The following is a 21,775-nucleotide window of genomic DNA, read 5'->3' on the forward strand; positions in this document are numbered from 1 at the left end:
GGCACCACTGGCAGGAGTTTGGCTCCTCTACTAGAGGGTAACTACCCTCTAGGCAGCTGTATGCCAGAGTGAGACCATCCCCCAGCTTCCCCCTCACTACACTGAATGAGCCCAGACTCCTCAGCTGCTCTTTGTAGGTCCCTTGAACAATTTTTTACCCCTTTGTCAGACCCTTTCCAGCTTCCTAGTATCTCTGTTGGTATGAGGCACCCAAAACCGATCTAATATTCCAGCTGTGCTCTTACTGATGAAGAGAAGGATAATGACTTGCCTCCAGCTGGCCATGGCCTCAATCACAGGGTGTGATTCACCTTCCTGGCTGTGAGAGCACTCTTTGGCTCACACTCACTTGGCACTGAGTGCAGACCTCCCAGGTCTGTTTTAGGTCCTTGGCAAGCAGAAGAGAGCCAAATGCTGCTGGCAGACAGCAGCTCAGCCACTCCAAGGCTGTCCTTGGTGGTCCCAGGAATGACACAAGGTGTGGGACCAGGTGAGGAGGATCTGAACCCCTGCAAACAGGCAGCCAGGAAAGTTCAATCTCCTCTTTCAAATCCAAATGTCACAGCCAGTCATAGCCATACCCCAGAGCTAAATCCCTCCACAGGTCATTTTCAGCTGCAGGACATTTTTGCCAGGACATTGTTTTGTTCAAGCCAAGTCACCCAGGCATGTCAGTAAATGTGAACAGAGGTTTTTGGTATAGAACCCCTCAATCACTTCTGGCCAGTGAGAAAGAGATCCAGTTAGAAATCTCAAGCTTCTAAATCTTAAATGAGACATTTTGGCATAGCTCCATTTCTTGGAGGACAAAAAACCTTCAATGTTTTGTGTTTGTTCTGATAAGATAAAGAATAATTTTGAATGTACCAAAGTTGCTGCCAAACCAAGTTGTTCTCCTATGGACAATGTGGCTCCATGCAATTCTAGCAAATAATTAAAAGAAGGCCAGTGTGTCCACATTCAGTTTTGATGTTGAAAAGCCCATTAAAGCATGAAATCTGCAGATCTTTCAATTGTATGCACAGCCTGTCCACATACAGTAGCACTTTTCATGGCAACAGCTCCAGTTCTTTTCATACCACACATTTTTAGACTACTGAAGCCTTGGTGTTGTGATAATAACACAATTTACAGACAGCAGCCAACTACTTGGTGAAACAATTTCAAGTGGAACCTTTAAGCCAGTGGACTTACAGTTTCAGAGCCAGTGCAGGTATCAAGTACGGCTCAGGTGAGCGCTGCACTGGCAGGGCCTTATCTCATAAAAGATCTAAAGCACACAACCATACAAATCTACATTACTGAGAGAGAATTCCTCAAGGAAGAGCAATTATATCATTTAGTACACAGAATCCTCCTGAAGATTTCAATATTTTCCCTTGGGCATACTTCTTTTCGCTGGCAGGAATTTACTGCACGACCTAGTTTTCCTTTCAGAGAGGACTAGTCACACACACCCAAAAAACCCTCCAAAACTCTCTAGGAAACACACGGTTACACAAAGCAAATGAAGGTATTAAAGGAATGGTTGCCAAGCAGAGGAGAAAGGACAGAGCCACCTTTCAGAACTGGAATCAGCCAAGAATATATAAAAAAGAGAGTTGAGAGTTCTTACTCCCAACACTTCTCTTCCTTAAGAAGTGCCCAATACCTTTTGGTATGGCCTGTGTTGCAGGCTGCAAACTCTTTGCAGTGTGTATCAGCAAAGGAGCTACCCAAAGAGCATCCTGGTCCTTGACTAAACCACAGGATTCAGTCCCAGCAAGAGCCAGTGATTTCATCAAAGAAATTATAAGCTTAGAGAGACCCATCCAAGCTGCAGAGAGACCTGTAGCTCTCAGCACTTCTTTCCAAACACAGCCTTTAAAGAAAATAATTTTTTATCCTGGTGTCTAATGCCTTCTGAAATTCTGAGATACTCGCTGTTCTGAAAGAGTACTGAAAAAACAACCATTTCACAAAACAGCCAACTGCAGGAGTAAAAAACAAAGCCTCCTCATTTCCCCCACCCCCATCTTTAAACTCCTGCATGCTCTACCCACCCTCAACAATAAATTGTAGACAGGCAGGATCACAGGACAGATATTTGGCAGCACAGCAATACTATATTTACATCAAATACTTAAGAATTGGGAGGCAGAAATAAGCAGTTGTATGAACTACTGCATCTACAGCTTCTCGTGGATGAAACCTTGTTTTCCTCACCTTTCTTTCTCCACCACGGCCCTTCCTGGATAGAGTAGGATAGTTCTTTAAACTCGATGTTCACAGCTGGCCTACGAGGCAGGTAGGAGAACCTGTGAGCTTCTGTCAGAGCATTGTCCACTTTTTTTAGGTGTCCATTCATGAGTCGAATGTCCTGGGTGTCTGTGCCATTGGAGACCACCTCGTCCACTGAAACACACACGGACTTTGGCTCGGCCATGGTGCAACCAGAACTGCTGCCACCCTGCAGGGGAAGTGCAGAAAGTTCACAGACTTTTGTTTAGGAACATGTTGCAAAGCCTTCTGCATCAGAGGAATTATTCTGTAGACAATGCAAGAATCTGGCACCGTAATGTGCTGAAAGGTGGAAGAGGAGTAAAATAAAGCAATCTTCTGTTCATTCTGCCTTGACAGAAGAGGTTAAAGAGCTCTTGCAGCACATACAGTCCCTTTAGCATTAGTTTTCCTTTCAGATCTTGCACCAGATTAATACATTTATAAGTTTAGTCCCCATTGTATTTGGTTTCTCATGCACTTAAGGAATTTGGTTCTCGTTACTCTGATTCCAGAGCTTGGGACAGAGCTGAAGGGGGAAGGGAGCTGGCTGAACAATTACTTGTGCAGACATTTCAAAAGACAGCCACTCAAAATGTCCAAAAGCTCTCGTTCCTCTGGATCAGCCTATGTTTCTGTAAAGGTGAAATGATATTTCTGAGAATTTTGAAATATACTGTTTCCTGCCTCCCTTTCTTCTGCACTGACTGTTCTGGAGACTTTGCAACCTGGGACAACAGTAAAAGTAAAAAAAAGGTTTTTCTGGAGGTCTTTTAGGAAAGCACAATGCTTTACACCCAAAATCCTTGAGTTCTTTCCATGCTCAATAGTGGTAACTAATGGCAATCTTATCAGCTACATAAACATACAAACCCTGCTCCAGTTCTTGCACCACTGACACTGTAAGGTCAAAGTTCTGTGCTCACAGCCATACCTCTTGCTATATTTGCCTATCACAGCATTCGGTGCAATTCCACTTGGCACTTTTTGGACTACATCTCCTTCCCCTTCTCCCCTGACCATGACAACAGCCTTCCTCTTCTTTTTTTAAATTATGCATACAAAATCTGGATTTTTTTCCACTCCTTTTACCAGCACAGGTGCCTTGCACCAATATGAACAGGATGTGTGTAAGCTCAAAAGAAAAAACAGTAATGAATTTTCTTCAGCTAAACAGAATTTTGAACAGTTCAGAGGCTGTTGGCTGTCATCTGTTTGGTGGATGTCATAAGCAGAGCTGAACATCTGCACAGTTGTCTATTAGGAAATTTCGTATTTTTAATGCAGATTCGTATAGGAAAGGACTTCTGTAGATGGCTTAAGTGCCAGGCTTTCCATGCTAACACATCTGCCCAAGGGTATACAAAGTTATCTCTTGGAAAGCAGATGTGCTGCACTACTTTTCAATGCATGAATGCAAACAGAGCTGCGGGTCCTGCCACTGTTTCCCTCCATTTGTCCAATTCAGATCAGAAGTGACATTGCCCCCTCTTCCCTGTGCCACTTCCATCCTCTCTCTCATGGTTCCTGGTCTTCCCATCTTTGCTGTAACAGCAGCACAGCTCAGATCAGTCATTTGTCATGAATGCTGGCAAAAACATTAAAGAAAACCACAGTCCTACATAATCACTGATGAAAAAAAAGTACTCCTGCATAACCACTCCATAGCTGGTGTCTTCACATTCTTCGTGCACAAGCCCCAAGTTCTGGGAAAAAAAGCAGCTCTGCTCACCACATTTTCTCAGGGAAGAGATTTTAATCGTGCTCTCAACTTACTTAGAGGTCTGGTATCCAGTAACACTTACTGTCAAATTCTTAAATAGTTGACTGCCATGGTATGTAATTTGAACATAACAAGAGTAATGTGAAACATCTTAGAACTCAACAATTAAGGCAGGGGAACTTCCCTAAAACCTAAGAGAAGGTGAGTTAACAATATTCTTCCCTGAATGTTTTCAAGGCTTACTATGGCACTCATAATCTGTTTTGTTCCGAGGAACCACTGAGCACCTTCACACATCGGAGGGAATATCCAAACTCTAACTCTCAATGAGCAGGTCACCTTGATTATTCAGGTGACAGTCAGAGCTTCTCCAGTTTAGATCGATTCAAAAAGAAATACCCTTTGGACAAGATCCTTGCCTCTGACTACTCAATTATCTGGAAGCATGAAGCCAACGGCTTTTGTTATCGGGACATTAAACAATTTCAGTCACTCTGTGCACCGAGCTGCCTGTTCACACACCTGCCTCCTCCAGGGACCACCTGCTACGGGTGAGGATCCCCCCGGAGCACCTGGCACGCTCCAAACGCCTCCCGGTCTTGGGATCACCTTCGCTTGGAAAAAGCCGGGCAACCACGTGGCTACGACAGCCACGGACTTACCCAAGCCGTGTGTAAGGCACAGACACACCTGAACCCCCTCCGTAGGCCCCAACACCCGCGGCCCCCTCTCTTCTCCACTGCCGCCCCGCAGTGATGCCCAGCCCCGCACGCCGAGCTGTGCCCGCACCGAGCCCTGCGCGCCGGGCACCGCGAGCGGCCGCTCCGCAGCACCGCGCTCACCTCTCGGCTGCTTTTGGACAGTTTGGGGTATTTCCCATGTAGTTCGATGGAGCCGCTGAGGAGCCGGGCCGCTCCGGGCGCCCGGCGGGGACGGCAGCGCCCGCGCGGTCGCAGCAGCAGGAGGGTCCTGCGGGCTCTGCCCGCTCCGTCCCCCGCCGGCCCCGGGTGTTATGCAAAGGTTACGGTCCCTCCGCAAATCCGCTGGGAAGCCGGCGGGGCGCAGCGGCGCAGGGAGCATGCTCGGCGATAATCCCCCCGCCTTAGCTACAGACAGAGGTAACTAGCGGTCAAGTCCCGCCGTGCGCCGCCGGCCGCTCGCACACTCGCATCCTTCACCCCGCATCCTGCACCCCGCATCTCGCATCCCTCATCCTCCATCCTGCACCCCGCGGCGGGACGTAGCCCCGGACGCACCCTCCGACCCTGCTTTTCCCTCGGGAAGCGTCTCGGGAGCTCCCCGCGGAGCCCTCGCTCCATCTCCATCTCCATCCCCCAGCCCCGCACCTCGCCCCCCGCCCGGCGCTCGCCGCGGCCCCAGGGAGGGAAGGCAGGGCGCTCCTTACCAAAGCGCTGCCCAGGGAGAAAGCCGCCATCAGACATGCCATGTGCACCGCTGCCCGCCCGGCTGCTGGCGGAGGAGCCCTCGAGTGCCGCCTCTCCGCCCCGACTGGCTGCGGGAGGCGGGCGGGCAGGGATGCAGCTGGGGCCGCCCCCGCCCCGGCCCACCCCTCCGGGGATAGGGGGAGCGGCGGGGTTGGGGCACCCCTCGGCACTGGGGAAGGTGGGCAGCGTGTCCCCAACCCGCCGGTGGCCGTGGCTGTGGCTCTGCCGAAACACGCGGCAGATGCTTGTCCCGGGGACTGGGGCACCGAAGGTCGCTCGCCGGGACATCATGAGAGGGGCTGCCAGCACTGTCCCCACGCTCCGGGCAGGGATGGGCTTCCTGATGGGCTTCCGGAGGCATTCCCTGAGGAAACGGAGAGTAGAAGCACCATCTAATCTCGCCTTTTGCCATCCCGCCTTCACGAGGACGAGACGGCTCTTCTGGCCCTGGGACTGCTACCCACCGGTTTATGAGCAAGCCATTGTAGTCAGGAATGGAGAGAAAGAAAACTTGTCACTGAGTTACATTCTCCATTCATTTACTCCTCACAGCAAAGACCTGAATTTCAGCGAGGTCACACAATCACTAAATCGCGGAATGGTCAGGCTGGAAGAGACCACAGTGGATCACCTGGTCCCACCTCCCTGCTCAAGCAGGGCCATCCCAGAGCACACGGCACAGGATTGTGTCCAGATGGTTCTGGAATATCTCCAAAGAGGGAGACTCCACACCCTCTCTGGACAATCTGTTCAGTGCTCGGTCACTGCACAGGACAGAAGCTCTTCTTCATGTTCAGGTGGAACTTCTTGGGCATCAGCTTCTGCCCGTTCCTCTTGTCCTGTTGCTGGGCGCCATGGAGCAGAGCTTGGTTCATCCTCTGACACCTCCCTGCTGACACTGAGGTCCTGCACATGAAAGGCAGTGGGTGGTGTTCACATGGCATTGGGGCTGTGCTGCACTGCTGGCTTCAATCTTGATCCATGTCTAGCCTTTGAGTTAGATTTATTCCCTGTGCTACCTGGGGACAGAAAGCTCTGCCTGACCAGTTTGCCAAGAAGCCAGATGCTGAAAAACCCACCAGCCATCTGAGCGTTCCCATACCTGCTGGGACTGTCTTAGGTGTGTGCTGAGGCTCCCTCTCAATTCCTCTGGAAGCAGCAGAAAGAGGGGATAAAACATAGCAGGAATCTGAGAACTGGATTCAAAGCAACTACCAAACATTTATACAGGAGTTCATAATCTGAGAGGAATCTTCTAATCAGGGAGCTTCCCACCGTGGCTGGAACTCGTGTAGCATTGTACAGACACGGGATAAGCTTCACAAAGCCCCTGGGAGGCAAGTAAGTATTTTATCCCTGCAGAGCTGTGGAGGGGTGTTTACCACAGGCAGCGCAGCGCTGCAGGGAGGGAACTGCTGCACAGAACATCTGTGCCAGGTCAGATGGGGTCCCTGCCCTGCAGTATCCTCCCTCCTGACAAGAGGGAGATGCATGCTACATGTGCAAACAAGCGCTTAAGCACAGGGTTGGCTTCTACCAAATGTCTGCCCGATGCTCTCCCAGCCCACAGCTGTTCTTGGCTCAAGGATTTCCTCATGTGATTGTCTCTCCTGAATGTGCTAATAACAACCCTCAGTAGGAATCTCTTCCATGAGGAAAGATTCCCCCTTGGAAACATGCAAAATTTATCATGCACTGCAACCCATTGTCAAGGAATAGTGTGGAGACTCTCTAACCTCAGTCTTGGATTCAGTCCTTAGATGTTGCAGGAAGTTATTTACTCATAACTCATTTATTGGAGAAGAAATAGCTACCTGCTGGAGAATACCACACCAAACTTGGATGGGCCCATCCAGAAGTCCTCACTGAAGGCTAAAACTGTGTTTGAGTAGACATTTTAAAGACAATTATCTCCTAATATTAGGAATAAAGAGAAATTATGACACATTCTTCCAGTGAGGATCCCAGGGTTTTAGCTAACTTGGTTTGGAACATGTGTCTGTAGCACCCAAAATTTATTCAAGCTTGTCTCTTGTATTTACACTTAGAACATTGTGGAAGCTGCATCATCTCCATACAGGACATGAAAAGGGCTGTGAAATACTGATGTGTATGTTTAAGGCACTTACAGGGTAAACCAAAATACTTAAAAACATCATTATTTTAACTCTGAAGGGGAACTAGACACAGAGAGAGAGGAAGCCATACCCTGATCCTAGTGAATGTGTGACACAGACCCAGCACGATGTTTGCTATCCTCTGTTTTAACTTCCTAAAGGCTCAGAGAGAAGCAAGGAAAGCAACATAAAGGCTGGAGCGAAACTGAAATGTACAAAAACTGGAATCTGCTGCACAAACCAAAGTTTCAGCTCTGTCCATAACAAGTTTGTGGTACCAAGGTGCTGCCTTCCACGAGAGTTTTTCCTGAGCAAGTGTACATGACCAGATCCACAGCATTTATTTTTATCATGGTGGCTGCAGTATCAGTATCTACAGGGGCTTCTTGTAAAACACTGAGACATAAAACAGGTTTATCAGAAACCGAGTTCTATTTGGTATTTTGGTATCTATTTTGATACCACACAGGGGAGAAAAAAAAAAGATTACATAAGATGAAGCACGCTAAAAATAGCCGTCTCCTGCATTCCTACATTCCCTCATTAACTCTTCCATTAACTTTACAGGTGATCCCCTGGTCCCTGCAGACAAAAGAGATCAAGAACACAACTGTGTGTGAAGAGAAAAAAAAAAAAAAAAAAAAGAGATATAAAACCGTGTTAAAAAAAATCGAGGACAAAAAAAAAAAGGGAAGTTACAAGTGAAGGTGAGGACAGGCAGGCAGGGACAAAAATCTGACTCCTAAAATAGATGAGGAAATAGTAGTAGCTTCCAGGCTTTACAGCAGGATAAGCATTACAGACAGTAGACTGGTGCAGCCCACAGGAAGGAAAAAGAACACTGCAAGCAGAAATGCACTGGGAAAGGCAGGGAAAAGTGGAAATGCACCAACGGCAAGAGAGGGCAGAGGAACAGCAGAGGCACGGGAGGCATTTTAGTGCAGCACTGGCAGCTCTGGTGTCTCTGCGAGAACGAGTTCCTCTACAGAGGTGCTGCAGCCTCGGGAAATGCAAAGGCCACTGTGGACTTCACTGCTGGGATACAGCATGTGGGAAAAGCCCAGCGAGAAGTGTGGAGGAGGCAGATGAGAAAGGGAAAGTTAGAACGGGAAAAGGCAAAATATTTTAGATGGAATTGTCATTAAAACCATACCTCAGCTTTAGTAATTTGCAGTTTGCCGTTAATTTAAGCTGCTCAGGGCAGAGTTTAAGGAGTTTTCTGGAAAATATTTCAGGATAAATCTTCCTAAAGAGTCAAGCTGAGAGCAAAACCAAACTGCCCACTGTGAAACGCTCATGCAATTATTTGCTGGAACTAAACCCCAACAACAGTTTGCTGTGGACAGAGCATCATTTTGCCATTTGAAAACACGTACTGGTTTGGATCGCTTCTGGAGTATGTTTCCTGTCTTCTTAGTCCCTGCCCCAGTTATTTCTGTAGGTTTAGGGAAATAAAAGTGGAAAGAATACAAGTTTGAACAGCCGAAAGGTGAGACTGAGAAAAAAAAATACGGTTTGATTCTGAGCCCCTGGCTTTCTGGCAGCTGTGAGTCTCCACTGGAGAAAAAGGGACAAGAGGAAAGGAGAGAGCAGGGAAGGGGAAAACAATTCAGCGCTTTAGTGGAAGAGAATAATTAACTTTCACGAAAAGGGAGATTTTTTTTCTCCCAGTATCGCAGTTAGGTGGGCTTCCAAAGCAGGAGGTGATCGGCTTTTTTTTCCTTCTCTTCCTCCACCAGAAACTCACTTTTCCTTCGCAGTCTTGCGTTGCTCACTACTACTTCTAATCCTACTACTTCTACTGAGCCCCCGCGCGGGGGGGGACCGCGGGCTCGCCGCTTGTGGAGCGCCGTACGCGGAGTCTTGCGCTGGGCGGGACGGAGCAAGGAGCAGCACGGCAGCTGCACGACACGACGGAGGCTCCGGTCCGCGCTCGTTCGCTCCCCGAGGCTGGGCACCACGGGAGCCGTGCCGGAGCCGCACCGCGCCCTGCCACAGGCCAGCACTGCCGCTGCTGCCCGGCGAGGCCGCACGGCCGAGCTGCTGAGATGAACCGGCCGGTGAAGCCGCGGGTGGCGGGGATCGAACCCGCGCTGCAGCCGCTGCCAGCGCCGCGCTCTAACGCGCTGAGCCAAACGTTCTGCTCCGCTTCTCTGCGCTGCGTTCGCGTGGTGATTCCCGCGGCCCCGCCTCTCCCGGCGGCCCTGCGTTTGGGGGATGTGTCCCAGTGTGCTGTCTCTGCCGTGATTCGTGCGTTCGTGTGATGTTCCCCGGTGTCCCGCCAGCTCTCCGGGCGGGGCAGCCGTGCCCGGCTTCACCTGTGGGACGAAGGAAGTGTGGGATGTGATGCCATGAAGGTTTTTCGCCTTTTCTTTTATACCCCTGTTGTACCTTTTTACAACTTCTGTACTCCTAGTGCTTTTCCCCTACATTCTTGGACTTGTTTGTCAAGCTGAGAGACTCAACATTTTAGAAGCTTCGTAGCCAGGGATCAGTGTGCCCCAGAGCCCAAGGTCCTCTCCAGAACACATTCTGTAAACCAAGAGAGAACCATCCAGGGGAAGGTTCCTTGGGGAGGGGGGCTCACTCGAGCCTCTCATTGGGGAATCTTTGATAGATCTGCTAATTAGTAAAACCCATAATGTTATACCCGATGTTGGGGAGACAGACTCGGCGGGGTGCATCTCGATGCACATGACCTGGACCTAAGGATCCTTAAAATAAATACCAAGGTAAAATCCCTTTTCCCCTTCTAACCGTATATGACTCTTGATTTTAAGACCAGGAAAAGGCATCAGATGGAGGTCGCTGCCGTGGCACGGCCCCCAGGCAGCTCCGAGAGGACCCGTGGAGAGAGGAGCCCAGGCTGGAGCAGGTTTCCTGGTGGGACTTGTGACCCCGTGGGGGACCGGGGTTGGAGCAGCCTGGCCTTGAGAGACTGCACGCCGCGGAAGAGTGACCCAGACTGCAGCAGTTTGTGGAGAACTGTTGCCCGTGGGATGGACTCGGGCTGGAGGAATTCCTGGAGAACTGTCTCCCGTGGGAGGGACTCGTATTGGAGAAGTTCGTGGAGAACCCTGTCCCGTGGGAAGGACTCCCCTGCCTGAGGAGGGGCGGGAACAGCGTGTGATGGACTGACCATAACCCCCATTCCCCATCTCCCCGCAGCGCTGGGGGAGGAGGCAGAGCTGGGAAGGAGGGAGGGGTGGGAGGATGGGTTTTTAAGATCTGTTTTTACTTCTCGTTATCCTGCTCTGATCTTGTTGGTAATAAATTCAATTAATATTCCCAAGATGAGTCTGTTTTACGGATATGATATTTAGTGAGTGGTTTCTCTCTGCCCTTAACTCATGAACATTGTATTTTCTCTCCTCTGTCTGCTGTGGAGGGCAGTGACAGAGTGGCTTTGGTGGGTGCCTGGCATCCAGACAGGACCCCATGGAAGCTCAGGGCTTGTGTTGTATCTGATCCAAACTCCCTGGATCCTGCTCGACTTCAGCCACTAGACCTGAAGTTTTCTCTCTCGGGTTTTGCAGGGAAAGAATCTGCAAAAAAGGTAAAATCATATTGGAGACCAAAATATAAGGAGAGCCGTAATTTTTCCCCCCCATATTTTATAACCATCATTTGAGTAACTGTCTAAGGCATAATCTGGGGTGTGGCTCTTGCAGCTCTTGCCAAATAAGGCAGTTTGGCCAAATTATAGATTTTTAGGGTGTAAAAAAAAAGGGAGGGGAAGGTATAATTTCACATATTTTTCATAAAATCTTCTAATGGCTCAAAGACACTGTCTACCCTGAGAATGCTTCGGTTCTGACTTCAAAGTTACCCTCCCCAGAAGATTTGATTTCACAGCTGTGGTCCTTCCTTTTGGTTCCCTTCCCTATTTATTGGAACAACAGTCATAACCCCTCTGAATTTTGTCATGTCTTTCTGTACATGACATTAATACTTCCCTATCCATATTGGAAACATTCACATAATTCTATTTGAGAAGAATGCGATCAGTCAGTTTAAACAGATCTGCCTTCAGATCTATTTAATATTGAAGAACATAATCAGTCATTCCTTTCAGGTTAGGTATACTCCGTGTAATGGGTGGGATTCATGTCTAATTTTAGCTGCCTGGAAAATTGGTATCTGAGCTAGTCATGTGGATTCTCTTTCAAAAGAGTGAGAATCTTGGAGAAATTGGAGAGAAATGGGCACCCACAAAAGAAAATTCAGGCTTTCCTTCTTAAATATTGACCTTGATTTGGGAGGGATTCTGGGTCCATCTCAGCATCTCTGTCAGGTGGGGAGGGCTCCAGACACTTCACTTGGAACAGCCATGGCCAGTGCTATAGAGATGGATGCCACCTGAGCTGTGTCTTAAACCACATTTGTCTTCAACCGCCATTTCCAGGAATAACACAAGAGGTTTCACATGCTCATTTCTCACCAGATTTTATCTGTATTTTTACATCTGGGTACTGGAATGTCCCTGTCCCGAGATGCACAGGCAAGAAATTCAAGGGCACAACATCAACCTTTTTCTGACCAGTTTAGCTGCAGTTCATTTCTGTGGCTGCTCCCTGTGGCACTCATGGCAATCAGTAGGTGTACAGGGGGTTATATTTTTTTTGGATCAAGCAAACTGAAGGGGTGTAGCACTGGGAAGAACAAATCATAGGTGCAATGGCTTAGCTCAGCTCTGCAAGAGCAGAGGTTCATTAGTCTGGATCTAAGTAGCACTCAGTAGCCAGCTGATCCCAAGGTGTGCTAGGAGAGAGCAAGAAAACAACATTGCCAGGCTTCCTGCTCGAACAAATAGAGTTATTTTGTCAGAGATTTGGCATAATTTATATGAACTCACTGCTTCCAGTTGGTGTAAACAGAGCACGCTCGCACCAAATTTACCTTCCCTCAGTTACCATGAAGGAAGAAAGAGCAATTTTTTCTTCATGCTGGAAGAAGACAAGGGCTCTAGGGAAAAGGTGCCCAGCACAGAGGCTATTTTGGGCATATTTCTGCATTCCTCCAGTGCAGTCCCCCTCAAATCATACTGCCCTGGTTATAACCAGACATGTATGCATTGCTCAGACTAATGACTGGAAACCACAGATGGGTCTTAGGCATCATATCTCCCTAAACTGCACCTTCCCAGAGTGTAGCCTCAGGGTCTGGGCACAGGAAAGCAAGTGATAGCACTCATGCAGTGATAGCCAAGGGGAAAACCTTCAGCAAACCTGTTGTGAGCAGATGAGGTGAAGAAAATATTCTCGCAGTCTGATGAAAAGGCTGCGGTCTCAATTCGCAGGGCAACATGAAAATAAGCCATGGCACCAATCCCCTGAAATTCTTTAGCTCAGCTTCCCTGTGCAGTGCCAAGGGATAGAGTCAAGCACCTGGGAAAGGGGGACACAGGCATCACCAGGAAAAGTTAGGCAGAAGGAAATGCCAGGGAAAGATTCATGCCTGGAGGATTTGGCTTGGACTTAGTACCTGAAAGCTGTTTCCAAAGGGAAACATGACCCAAACATGATTCAGCCATGACCCAAACTCATGTTTTTCTCACTGAAAGCTGCAAGCAGCACCTATCCCACAGCACCTATCCCACAGCACCCAACAGCCCTGCCCCTGAGCACTCATCCCAGAGCTGAAAAAAGTAAATTTCAAATTCAGTCACTGCTCTGTTTCGAGAAAGGTTTTGAACATGCCTGATGGGACAGGACAAGGCCTGAGTCACTGCTGTTAAGTATTCTGTGGGGAAAGTTTTGTGTGTCTTTCCCCTCACAGTTGTTCTGCTTTGAAAATGCAACTAGGTGCCAGCTGGGGAAGGGATGTGAATACCACCTTCCTCTTTTTTCCTGTATGAAGCAGAACAGCTTTGTGAAATCCACAGTTTCACCTCAGGATATTCAGCTCTTCTACAAGGGGCAGGAGACACTGAAAAACCCCACCTGCTGCAGGTTGGGTGGAGCAGTGACTGTGCCTGGCAGATGGGCACTCTGACCATCCACGTCAGGAGGAAAAAGAGTCCTTTTCCCAAGCTGTCTGCCCCAGGTGGGTTTGGACATGACTGGCAGCAGATGCACAGAAAATTTGGGATTTTAGACTGTGATGCACTCTGCAAAAGGTGCTTGGTCACCAGGGAGGTTCTCAAGGAGACAGAGCTGTCATTACCCACAAGGGAGCCAAACTGCAGGCCCTGCACTACACTCAGATTTGTCATGGTTATTAGAGTGACAGTCTGTCAGTTTGGAGAGATGAGCTCCTTGGAGTCCCTGGCACAGCTCAAACAGGCTTGAGAGTGGTGAGCTTGGAATCCTGCCAATTATTTGGTACCCTTACAAACCTCACAGCCAGAATTCAGTAGTGTCTGACTTCCTCAGTCAGTCCACAGGCCTGACATGAAAACCTTTCATGATGAACCGTTCCTAATTCATGCACATTTGACCACTGATAGGCTGGCACATGTCACTATCATATCTGGTCATATCTGCTAATCTGGTCCCTGGAATCCCACCAGTCCTTCAGCCAAGCAGTTCCTCTCTGTGGGAGTCAGCTCACTTCTGGGCAACTCTCCTGGCTTTATTTGAAGGTATCAAATCAGAGGAGAGCAAGGTTACCTTTGATAGTTTTTCCCCACCAGTTTGTCATTTGCTGTAAAATTATTTGTATATCTACCCCAATTTTCAACCATTTGTTTACATGTGTATTTAACCAGGTGTAAAAGCCCTTTGCAGCTTGGTACTTTTCCCTCTCCCAGTCCCAAGAAGGTAAATATCTCAAAACAACAGCAAAGACATAATAAAGTTCTGTCCAATCTTTTTTTTTTTTTGTATAAACTAAATGCACTGAACCCTTTAGGGCTCCCTTTGTGGCAGTTTCTGCTGCCATCCAATCATTTGTGGCTCCTTTTTTGCACCTTCCCAGCCTTTCTTTAGAGCAGTTGATGCCAAAACCTGATGTAGCATTTCAGTGTTGATCCCACTAATGCCATGTTTGGAGTTAACATCACCCTGCTCCTGCCCTGCTTGTGCACTGTTAATCCAAGCATCCCATTAACCTTTTTTGGCCACGGTGTAACTGTGGGAGCTCAGGCTGACCTGCTTATCCTTCCACTGCCAAATCCTTTGCTGAATCCATTCCTGCTGGGATACAGCCTCCTGTTCTGGAGGCTTCATTCCTTATTCCTAAAAGTGCATTTGGGCAGTCAGCTGCTTTAATACTTTTCCCTTAAGTGAGTCAAGCTTATCAAGAAGTCAAGATCGTTGCATTGCAGCCATTCTTGCCTCTTTGTTTACCATTCGGCTTAAGTCACACACCTTAATCAGCAGAGGAGTTATATTTACTTCCAAATCACTGATTCAAATATTTAATCTCTTCAGGCCTAACACCACTTCCAGTGCAATCTTAATCAAAACATGCCCATTAGCAGCTTTCCCAGTGATAAATGCCTTGAGGGATGTTAGTTTACCGGCTGCTAAACTATTTATGTTATTTTGTGATACTGTACAGTGTTGGACAGATTAGGATAGGATACTAAGTCAAACCTCACAAGAATGTAGCTGTATCACGGGTTGAGTTGTGCAAGCCCCGTCCCTGGAAGAGATCAAGGCCAGGTTGGATGGGGCTCTGAGCAACCTGGTCTACAGGAAGGTATCCCTGCCCATGGCAAGGGGTTGGAACTGGATGATTTTTAAGGTCCCTTTCAACCCATTCCATTCCATTCCATTCCATTCCATTCTATCTATATAGAAGAGAATTATAAAATAAATAGAATATAAATTTAAATAGAATTCTATTCTATTCTTTCCTGAACAGAACTAGCATCAGTGGTCCCTCAGCAGCCACTGGCTTCTGGTCCAGTGAGACAGAAAATACACAGCTACCCTGTGTTGATCACAATGTTTTTACAAGTTACCAAGTCAATAGTTCTTAAAGATTCCAGCACTGGTTCAGCACTGACAGCTGCAGAATACAGCTAAAATCTCTCTACTTTTATTTCCACCAAGGTGCACTCTGTGTAGCACATGGACAGTAAGCATCCTGCTGTTTCCCTTTTCTGTTTTGAACCATTTAGATCGACTTTCCACCTCACCTGTGCATGTTCTGTGGACATCTGGAGTTTCCAGATGTAGCACCCGTGGTGAGAAGCTCCTTGCAACCAGTCATGTACGTGCTCATGGTGTAACAAATGCTCCATGACAGCAGGGCGTGTTGTTAAGGGCAGGAGCACACACTGAGCATCCCAACCTTACACAGCAATTCCTCAGACTTGGCTGAGATAACTTTTTTGAGTAGAAGAGGACAGGCTAGATGACTATGACAACCCCATTGACTGATGGAAACATCTTCATTTTATTCAAGTTACTCTTCCACTTTTGCAGAGCCTTTTGTTGGGAAGCGAAGGGGAAGAAGAGAAGGTGGATAGGGAAGGAAGGAGCCTTCAGGGAAGTCATGGCTGGAAGTTTTCACTGTCGAGCTCCCCACCAGCCTATTTGGAGCAGATTGAAGGCTGGCACCTGCAGCCTCCCTGGCCAGTCTGAACTGACAGGAAATCAAGCAGGATCCTACAGGGCCCTTTGAATTTGGCAGTTTTCCAATGTAAAGTTTTTGGCCTGAAAAAAAGTGAGAACTAGTTTTGTACTCTTGAGTCTGTGTCAGAGGTAATTCCAAAACTGAGTAGCCATTTCACTCTCTTTTAAGCCCCTCAAATCTCTCAGCTCTTTTAAGAGCTGAGTAGTCAACTAAATAAATAAGTCAATCATGATATGTGGTGATTGTAACTTTAATGAAAGAAAGACTAATTAAAGTCATAATGAAATAATTACAGACTGCATTGTGCAATGTAGAGAATGAAAAGGGCGACTGTTCCTGGCTACCCTTGGAAAGATCTTTTAATAAAAGAGAAGGAGACAGAGACAATTGCAATACAAGCTGTAGGACAAAGCAGAAAACGCTGTTTCCTCATATTTAGCATATCAGTCATTTCTGACCATTGCACAAGCTGAACAAAATCAGATTCCTCTTTACAGTGACCCAAGAGCTTCCTTTGCTAGGGTTTTTGTTTTGGCAGTGACAGCCTAGACCATATTTTCCTTTGAGAGAACTGTAAATACCTCACATGCCTTTGCACCCTCGTGTTGCAAAAGGCATTAAGGACAACCCGAGTACAGAGGTGTTACAGCAAAGCAGGAACCAGTTCCTAGCATGAGACTGAACAACTCAAAGAAAAGGGAATTTTCAAGCATGGCATAAACCTGCAAATTCATTCTCTTTTCTAACTAGGTTTTTCAGCACTTTTTGCTAGAAGTGAGGAAATTTTTCACAGAGCAGTATGAGCACGCTCATTGTAACCAACAGGCCAACCACAAACCTTTGTACCTAGACAAAATATATTAAAAAAAAAAAAAAAAAGGAGGAGGAGGAGGGGTTTATCTGGTTTCCATCTCAGTATCAGCTGAGCCACCTGCTGCTGCCAGCTGCTTGTCTGAGGCAGGCAGGTTGCTGACAGTGGGAATCAGAGCAGGTGTCTCCTGTCAGGCTTTCACACTCGGAACACACCCCTGCTTCCTCTCTGCTCCGAGGGCTCCCTGCAGGAGCCTGGGCAGTGACCTGCCATGAAGATGGAAGCCCTCACAACTCTCCTCAGTTTTCTTAGCTCGACCAGCATGCACTAATTTAGCATTAAAGAATTTTTCAGCTTATCCTTGCTTTAATCCTTTTTTTCTGTCTTCCCCTCTCCTCCTGCATAATCTGCACACACCTTTCCCTTTGTTAGCTCCTGGGTTGCCCAGTCTTTGCCAAAACACAGGATCGGGCTGCAGCTCTGTGTGCAGGGGGGACAAGGGCACGTGCAGGCGTGCATTTTCTGTAATATGTGTGTGTCTTGAGGTAAAGATGAATTCAACAGGCATGGTTAGAGGGATATGGGATGGAAAGACATGAGGGATCTATGTCCTATCCCACACAGGACCAAAATCTTGTTAGCAAGACCCATCTCATTTATGCAGTTATTCAGAACTAGAGGACATTGCCTCAAGCTGTAGCAAGGGAGGTTCAGGCTGCTCACAATTTGTTTATGGAAAGGATTGTTAAGCACTGGAATGAGCTGCCCAGGGAGGTGGTTGAGTCAACATCCCTGGAGGTGTTCAAGGAACAACTGGACATGGCACTCAGTGTTCTGGGCTGGGTGACAAGGTGCGGATTGGGCACAGATTGGACTCAATGACCTTAGAAGTCTTTTCCAACTTAAATGGTTCTGTGATTCTGTGATACTCAAAGCAAAGAGGAGAGGAGAAACACCACTCATAAAAGGAGCTGTGGTAAATAGACTCTTATGGCAAAATCCTGGAAAACAGAGAAAGATTCTAGTGCCAGCTTTGTCCCTGCCAGGTACTGCTGCTGCTGCTCAACTCCCCACGCTTGCTACACTCCTGCTCTTTCTTCATGACCCAAAATAATGCCCTGCCCAGGCCTGTAATGCCACAGATTTGAGGACCCACCTCATCAGGTGTTGGCATGACAGACAAAGCTGGTACCTTCTTCCAACTAATGGAATTTGGGAAGGGCGGTCTTTTCCTGAGCCCCTACACCTGTGTTATAATGGAGGTGTCTATGAATTCGTGTTGCTCTATGTTCCCTTCAGAGTCAGGGGAGAGAAACAGCCATTTCTGGGTGATTTCATCTCATCTGAAGTAGACACACAGCACAGAGCACATGAATCATGTCCTGGTGGTGCTCATTTTTCTCTATTGACAGCAGAGGCCAGCCCGAGGCAAGACAGATGCCTCACCCCTGTCACAGCATCACACAGCAAACACAGCTGCATCCCTGGAAGGGACAAAGCTCTGATTCCTGCAAGAAGGAGTTCCTTCCTCCTGGGCAGCCCTGCTGGTGGCAGTCCCCAGGCCAAGGATGAGCTGCTATTCCCAAGTCCATTTCTTCTGGAAAGACAGAAAAGAAAGATGAGAGATTATTCTGCTCATCCCTTTGGCACTTTAGGGCTGTTCACTAGCCCATGGCTGTAGGGTTATGGCACATCACTTGCCCTATAAGCTGAGCAGCACAGCAGTTCTTGATGACCTCCCGTTGCCATCTGTTGCCAACCCATCTTCTTATTTCCTTGTTCCAGGCATGAATTCAGCAAGTACCAGGCACGGATTTAGGCACTGTCCAGCAGAAGTGAAGAAAAAAAGGATCTTTTCCTTAAATGCAAATTAGGATTTAATAACTAATGGCACAATAATCAGTCTCTTGTATGTGATACTCAAGAGGAAGCTCACTGATAGCTTCTCTCTGCAGCTATGCCTGTCCTTAGACAAGGGGAATGATTAGACATGGAAAATTACCTTACTGACAGAGAAGGAAAGTGACAGCTGGAACATCACATTTTTTAATTAGCCAAAAGCTAATATTTAATTATGCTTTTGATTCATTGGGTGTTTTTTACACAGATAATTTGGCCATTTGGCTCATGAAATTATATTTTTTAAAAAATATTAATTTACTTAAATTTCTGATTCCCTGAATCCAATGTGAAAATCTTCACAAGGAACAACTGAAAAAGTAAAGACTCTGTAGGCTGCTTAAGCTTTCTGATTATGAGAAGAGAAATCAAATAAAGATTTCAAATGTATTTGATAGACAATTAGCCTTTTACTGAGTTGAGTAGTTTATTGTAGCAATGAGACAAATAAAAGTTTAGGAAATGCTGTCAATACCTGACCACAGTGACAACGAGGTGGCTTTGGCAGTGTCCAACAAACACATCAGATCCTCAGGGGCAGGCAGGTGACTGCTCCTGGCTCCCTGACTCCCTGAGTTGTGATGTCCTCACTTCACCGTGTACCAACACAGAATGTAAAAAAGCAAGTGGAAGAGAAGTTTGTGGAGCAAAAAAACCCCTTTTTTTGAGTATTTTCGGAGGGTTCAGGGCTCTGCTTTGGGCTGGTATTTAGGTGCTCAGAGAGACAGGTAGGATCATTCCCACAGACATCTTTATCCCTGCCTTTTTCGGCTGTGATTCCCCCAGGAGCTTAAGTGCATGTGTAACTAGAGAGCTGCATGGCTCCTCATGCCTGTGACAGCACGGCCCCAGAGCTGCTGCCAGGGCACAGCCAAGGTGACCTGCAGGATGTGCAGCTCCCCTTGTCTGCCCAGCCTCTCCTTGCTCCGTGTCACCTCTCCAGAGAAGTAAAACTTATTGATTTCCCAACTCTCCGGCTATCTTATGTGCTGGGAAAGAATGCACGGCTTGAAGAGAGAACTGAAGTGCACGTAAGCATCGTAAAATCCATTGGAAGGAAGTGAGTTTCCAGGCTGTCCTGTTCTGAGCTTAAAATTCGGGAATTACTGAAGATTTTGGTTCAAACAGGTCTTGGAGCAGCTGATGCCGGTACAGGGAGCGCTATCTGGTGGCTCCAGCTGCACAGTGCAGGACTTTCTGACCCCACACCTTCCTGGATGGAGAGTTTTCCATGTCTAATCAAGGTGTTGGCAAGATTTATGGAGGCTCAGATGTAGTGTTATATTCATTCAGTCTCACATTTAAAAATAATTTCAAAGAAAAAAAAGTTTGCTTATGAAGCTGGAAGCTGAGAAGAAGGAATAATAGGCAGCGAAGTGGCTTTGAAGTCAGCCCACACACATGCATCCCCTTTTCTAATTAATCCATTAAATATTTTTTGGTTGACTGTGCACAGCTGCTGTGGGACCCCACAGCTGTGCTGACTGTGCAACAACTCACCCAAACCGGGAGAGCCCTGAAGTGCAGAAAAAGAAGCTGAACTTGTCTTCTGTGAGTCAAATGGTGGTATAGGAAATGCCTCAAACACCGGACAGGACCAAGCCATCCTAAAATCATTTTGAGTCGTTTCGAATCCTGCCTAACCTGTGTTGTGTTGCTGCCAGTACAGGATCGTGGTGGGCTTAGAACAGGGCGTGTACAACACCAGCAACAACAGCTTCTATTTCCCTGAGTTAAAACATCAATTATTGCTACAGTTTCTAGCCCAATTTCACATATATTTGACCATGCAAAGTTCAGGTGTCCCCCACATCAAGACAACTGGAGAGAGATGTGACCTACAGCACAAAAAGAACTTCATTTCCTCAGGGCAGACTTTTAACTGGGGCCATGTGACAGCAAAGTGGATGTGAGCTGGACAGATCCCAGTTTTTCACTGCAAGCTTTCTGACCAGAAGTTGCACACAGCCCTACATTTTTTGACTCTTTGGAAACTGAGTCCTTAAAAGAACCAGTTAACTCTGGAAACAAATGGCTGATTGGTGTGTTTATACACCAAAAATGTTTAAATCCTACTCCTTTTCAGCAGCAGCACAGCCTGCATCTGCTCAGAAAGGAGAAACTGGGTTTGCAGCAGGCAGCTACACCAGCTTGATGCATTTGATGGTAGCTAAACAGGGATGTTATTGATTTGGGTCCCCAGAATGTGATGTCATTGGACAGCTCAGCTCCCATAAAAGTGTCCAAAATTGTTGGATTACCAACAGTAATATTTCTATTCCTGGATTTTTTCCACATTAGTACACTTGGAAGCTGATGCCAGCAGGTTTTTTATTACCAAGTCAATGATGAGGACTAACCACAGCCAGTGGTAGAGCCCTGCAATATCCTGTGCAGGGAATGTGGGCCTGGGGAGGGGGCTGGCTGATGTCTCAGCAGCTCGTGCCCATTTCCTGGCACCAGCTGCCTGACCCAAATCCCACAGTTCCTTTTTCCAGGCCATGCTGAGGGCACCCATGCACTCCTTAGGCTATAGGGCAACGTGTACTTAGGATGACCTGAAGTCCTACAGCATTTTCTTGCTGTTTGAGAAGAGGAAAGCAAGCAGCTAAGTTTGGGGAAGGCACATTGCTATGTTGTTTGTGACTCTGACCCCTCTTGTTGCTGATTTGTGTAACTTGAGTGTCTCTAGACCCTTTAGTCTCTCACTCCAGTCTTTATTCCAGCACATGGCAGAGCCAGCTCCCTGCAGAGGGAACTTCTGCTCCTGTATTCATCCCCAGTTCCTTCTGTTCCTTTGGCACCTGGCTTGTCACAGGCTGGGGGACAGCAGGGCAGACATGGCATTCCCAGTGTTTCCCGGGCCTGTTTTGTTAAGACTGAGATCATGTCCTATTGCTTTCTCCTTCCTTTCCAGGTGTTGTTCCATCACAAATCTCCAATGACTAGGGCACTAAGGGAAATCCCTAGCATAGCCTAAATAATCCCAATTAGA

The 21,775-nt window shown here is 47.4% G+C and overlaps 1 protein-coding gene across 3 annotated transcripts in view; it reads right to left on the minus strand.

Annotated features, from left to right (window-relative positions):
• ABCG1 (ATP binding cassette subfamily G member 1) overlaps positions 1 to 5,503 on the minus strand; it is a 52,802-nt gene extending 47,299 nt beyond the window's left edge. The window contains exons 1-2 of one of the 3 annotated variants that reach the window (XM_032101063.1): positions 5,388 to 5,493; positions 2,206 to 2,449 (exon numbers count right to left, since the gene is read on the minus strand). In XM_032101063.1, the coding sequence (XP_031956954.1) occupies positions 2,206 to 2,449; positions 5,388 to 5,429 (286 nt within the window). In that variant the 5' untranslated portion in view covers positions 5,430 to 5,493. Of the gene's footprint in view, positions 1 to 2,205; positions 2,450 to 4,824; positions 5,011 to 5,387 lie in introns of those variants that run through there. The other 2 variants (XM_032101064.1, XM_032101065.1) reach the window with 2 other exon arrangements.
• Between the last annotated feature and the right edge of the window lie 16,272 nt (positions 5,504 to 21,775).

This window comes from Corvus moneduloides, chromosome 2 (genome assembly GCF_009650955.1).
Source record: "Corvus moneduloides isolate bCorMon1 chromosome 2, bCorMon1.pri, whole genome shotgun sequence".
Lineage (NCBI taxonomy): Eukaryota > Metazoa > Chordata > Aves > Passeriformes > Corvidae > Corvus > Corvus moneduloides.